This window comes from Galeopterus variegatus, unplaced genomic scaffold (genome assembly GCF_000696425.1).
Source record: "Galeopterus variegatus unplaced genomic scaffold, G_variegatus-3.0.2 Scaffold1605, whole genome shotgun sequence".
NCBI lineage: Eukaryota > Metazoa > Chordata > Mammalia > Dermoptera > Cynocephalidae > Galeopterus > Galeopterus variegatus.
The window spans coordinates 405,194-409,303 of record NW_007727716.1 but is presented as its reverse complement, the minus strand read 5'-3'; the positions used below and the strand labels follow the sequence as shown (position 1 = coordinate 409,303).

General features: G+C 48.3%; 1 protein-coding gene across 1 annotated transcript; it reads right to left on the bottom strand.

Moving 5' to 3' along the window:
• Positions 1-1,602: 1,602 nt before the first annotated feature.
• Positions 1,603-2,134, bottom strand: DACH2 (dachshund family transcription factor 2). Its single transcript, XM_008577930.1, has one exon. The coding sequence runs from the start codon at positions 2,113-2,115 to the stop codon at positions 1,603-1,605; it is 513 nt and encodes a 170-aa protein (XP_008576152.1). The 5' UTR covers positions 2,116-2,134.
• Positions 2,135-4,110: the final 1,976 nt, after the last annotated feature.

Below are 4,110 nucleotides of genomic sequence, written 5' to 3'. Positions count from 1 at the left end.
ACCTTCTTTAAGAAAAGCTGATTTAGTAAACCAGGTTTGTAAGCCCTAAATATGAATCAGATAGGAGTTCTCATAGGAACAGGCTTCTGTTTAATTGCTTGAACACAGAACACTGCTCAAAGAGAAAAAGAAAACGTTCCCTTGTAAGTTCTGTAGCATTATCTTAGCAGTAAGCAACAGTTTGTCTACAAGTTGTCAGTATACTTCAACTATACATAGAAATTTGAGTTTTACAACAGATGTGGCAACTGAGTTACAGTTTTAGTGCATAGACCCAGATATCTTATGATTTACAGTTGCATTTTGAGAAAGCGTACCTCGGCAGAAGTTTTTTGCAAAATGACAGTTATGTACTGTTTCACAACAAAACCCTTTGCTCCTTTTGACCTGGTGATGGTGATTTTTTTGGTTTGTATGACAATCCCATGTACCAAATGTATGCTTCCTGAGATATTACCAGATTGGAGATGAAATAAATACTAAGAAGACTAATTTATAGGTGTTTAAAAAGTCAAATAACCTTGATATAGTTTCTCCCCTCCCCCTCCTCTTTTACTCAGAAACACTGGACACAATTTGCTTCTCATACGCAAACGGACATTCATTCCCCAATGTACTTCTAAACTGTTACATGAAGGAGGTACACTTACAACCAGGGAAGCTGGCCATCATCATTTAAGGAATCCTCTCTTTGGGGGAATGGGATCCTTCAAACTGTTTTCCTGGGAGGAAGAGCTGAGAGCATCCTCTATAGAAAACCTCCCAACTTCTACACCAACCCCCAACCCAGTCCAACCCAGTCCCAGCCCCAGCGTTTCATGCCCCACATTGGCTTCTGCATATAACCCAAAAGGGACGATCCCAGGAAAGTGATATCTGTCGTTGTCCTTTTAAAAAAATAGGATCCATCGACTTTCCTGTATCGTGTACTGGGGAGCTTTGCGCAGCAGGCATGAGCAAACGTCCTCACACACACCTGCACACACACATACACACACAAGCACCACTACCACCACCACCACCAGCACCACCACACACCCCACGCACTCTCACAACAAACACACGGGATGGGGATCGAATCACCCTCTGGGATGGATTGTATACTTCCGACCCCCTGTATCCCCCAAATGCTGTGTTCTGGGTTGCCAGCTTAGGAGCCCAGTTTACAGCTCAGCCAGTCCCCCGAGAAAGCCCTTGGTGCCTTGGTGTCCGTGTTCAGGAGAAAACCTATCCGACCCGTACGGCCACAAAAGAGCAGGGGGAAAAAAACAAAAACCTAAATAGAGAAATTAACGAATAACCACAAGCAGCCAAAAAGCCATGCAAGATAAGGGCGAAAGGCTGGAAAGTTTCAGTAGAGGACTGCAAACTGAAGTTTGTGCGGGACTATTTTAGACCCAAGCCCTACCACTGAGCGCGAACTAGAAGAGACCCGCAATTAATGAGTCCTTCTAGTCCCCTTTCCCCACCGATTTTCAGAGTGAAGAGTAGAGGCAAGCTAATTAAGACTCACACTCTACAGACAAAGTTGGGTGAGGGTGATGAAACATGCAGAAGAAGGCAAAGGGGTAAGAGAAGCGAGTTAGCCAAGAAACGAGTGTCTCACCTGGCATTGGTGCAATCGGTGAACAAAGTTTCGAAGTCTTTCCTGGTGATAAGTTTGCAGCGGTTCACCCCGGGCTGGATGGCCCCCAGCCCGCGGAGGATCCGGACCTGCTCGACAGTACACACCACGGGGGATATGTCCAGTCTCTTCAGCTTGGTGTATACCGTGTGCAACCCGCCCACTAGGTGCTTGAGGAAAAGATCAAAGACTTGCGGCAGGCAGATCAGTTCCTGGCCGTCCATCAGGAACGAAGCCACCTTCACTCCGTGCATGTCCACCATCCGACACTCGTTGGTGTTGGTGTTGCCGCCGCCGCCGCCGCCACTACCAACCCCGCCAACCCCGGAGCTGCCGCTGTGGTTATTGGCCATGAAACTGTTGATCATATGGGGGGTGAGACGAGGGGGCTCTCCGGGAGTCGAATACAGGGGTTCAGCACGAAATAAACCCCCCGGGACGCCGGCGCCACTGGAAGTTGCGGAGATCACCGGAGGTGAGGAGACAGCCATGGTCACTCCGTCTCACTAGTGGGTCCTCTAGCCCTCGCTTTCTCGCCCTGTCTCTTCTAGGTCCCCTCGCACTCACTCCCCTCACTCTGGCCCCCTCTCTGGTGCGCTCTCGTTTGCTCCAAACTGTTCGCAAGTCTCCAGCAGCTGGGATCACACTCAAGCTCACCCACCACCCAACAAACAGTGAGCAGCCCCGACCCGCGGCGGCCGGAGACCCCACCCCCACCACACCCCCTCCCGAGACTGGCAGCGCCCCCCAGCCAATGGGCCCCACCCTTCGGCGCCCAAGCGCGCCGAATGGCTGCCGCCGGCGAGGAGGTGGAGACTCCCTGGCCGGCCTCCGACTACCTGAGGTAGTTCAGGGCTCGCCAGTGAATGGAGATGGAGCCCTAGAAGGGGGCGGTGTGGTGCCTCCCCTTTTTGCCTCGGAGTCTAACGAGAGAAGATCCCATTGTCACGGAGAGCTTTCAAAGTGGCCTACGCTACGAACCCATCCCCTCCAAGCCCTACGAGTGTCGGGGAAGGAACACAAAGCGGAATTCCTGAACGTGCCTCCCCATCCCCCTCCGGCCACACTGCACCCGGGTTCAATCGAGGAAAGTGCGGTGGCAGCTCCAATTCCATTTACACATTGCTCCCAAACTCTGCGTGGGCTAATGGGTAACTTCGCCCAGCTTCCAGGAGAAAGATTCGCCTGAGTTCAGAAGTAAACAGCTCAGCCCTTCTCCAGCCCACCTAGCGCGCTTGCTGTAATTCCTCACATATCCAGAGCACACAGCAACTAGCGTCCGAGATCGCACTCAGATAAGAGTTGCTGGTTGCTAACCCGCTCCCACGCACTGACATTCAGGAAGCTCGGTGAGCCTGTGAACACTTTGGAAACCAGAGACTTGGTTTGTGGGTGGCAGATGGACGCCTCATTTTACAGCACTTCCACCACTGTCCTGGAACAGACATGCATTTCTGTGTCTCCATTTCTCTGTCTCAGGATTGCCCTGCCCTACCTCCGCTAAAATTGATAGGGAAGGCTCCTTTATGACTCAAAACAATCATTACAGAATATGAGGGAAGAGCGAGAGTTTGCACTCTTGAGTGTTGCATTTTCCTCCCTCGCCTATGGGCTTTGAAGGTCCAGTGATTAGAACCCCATGTCCTAAATGGTACATCAAGATTTCTCTTTCCTCACTTGTCATGTGCCCCAAAAGTACTACAAGAGCTCATAATGAGCAAAATGTGCAAGCAGTGTACATTCCAGGGGAAAGGTATGGTCTTTCACACACAGCGTATGGTGGTTAGATCACCCACTGTAGCAAAGTTGTTTTAAGTCTACTTGTCAAGGTTTTAATTCTCTGAAATGAAGGTATTTTCTTTCCTGTGCTCCTCTCCTCTAGAGGCTGGTAGTTATTCAGAAGGTGAAATCCAGGTTTCATTTCCTTACAAAACATGACCAACTACATAGCCAAGGCAACTTCTCTAATGTTCTTCCAGAATGTAAATAATTTTAGAAACTCACTGAATATTATTCGGCCCTCCTTGTACTTAGCAGAATCAAAGAGGAGAAGTGGGTTGGCTCTTTTTGCTCCCTTAATAAGTCATAAATGTCCTAAGTTGGGTTTCTCTTCCTCTTTTTACAACATTTTTCTCCTTTTATCATTTCATCAGCCAAGTATTAAAAACTTCCCTTTGAATCTCTTCATACTGTTTTAATTCATACTGTTCGAATTATATGGGGTCGAAATGCTAAGAAGTTGTGATGATAGTTACTTGTGAAGTATATGGTGATAAGTGACTCTAACGCAATAGACTGGAATGTGTGCAGCCACAAAACATTTTTAAAAGACATCGAAATTCTTTTGCTATGTTGGTGCTATTGTGGGAAGAAAATAAGAAGGGGCCAAAAGGGACAATTGAGAAGAGACAGCAGAGGCAGAAAAAGATTCAACAAAAAGTAGAGGTTTAAAAAAAAAAAAAAAAAAAAAGATTAGAATGGCACTG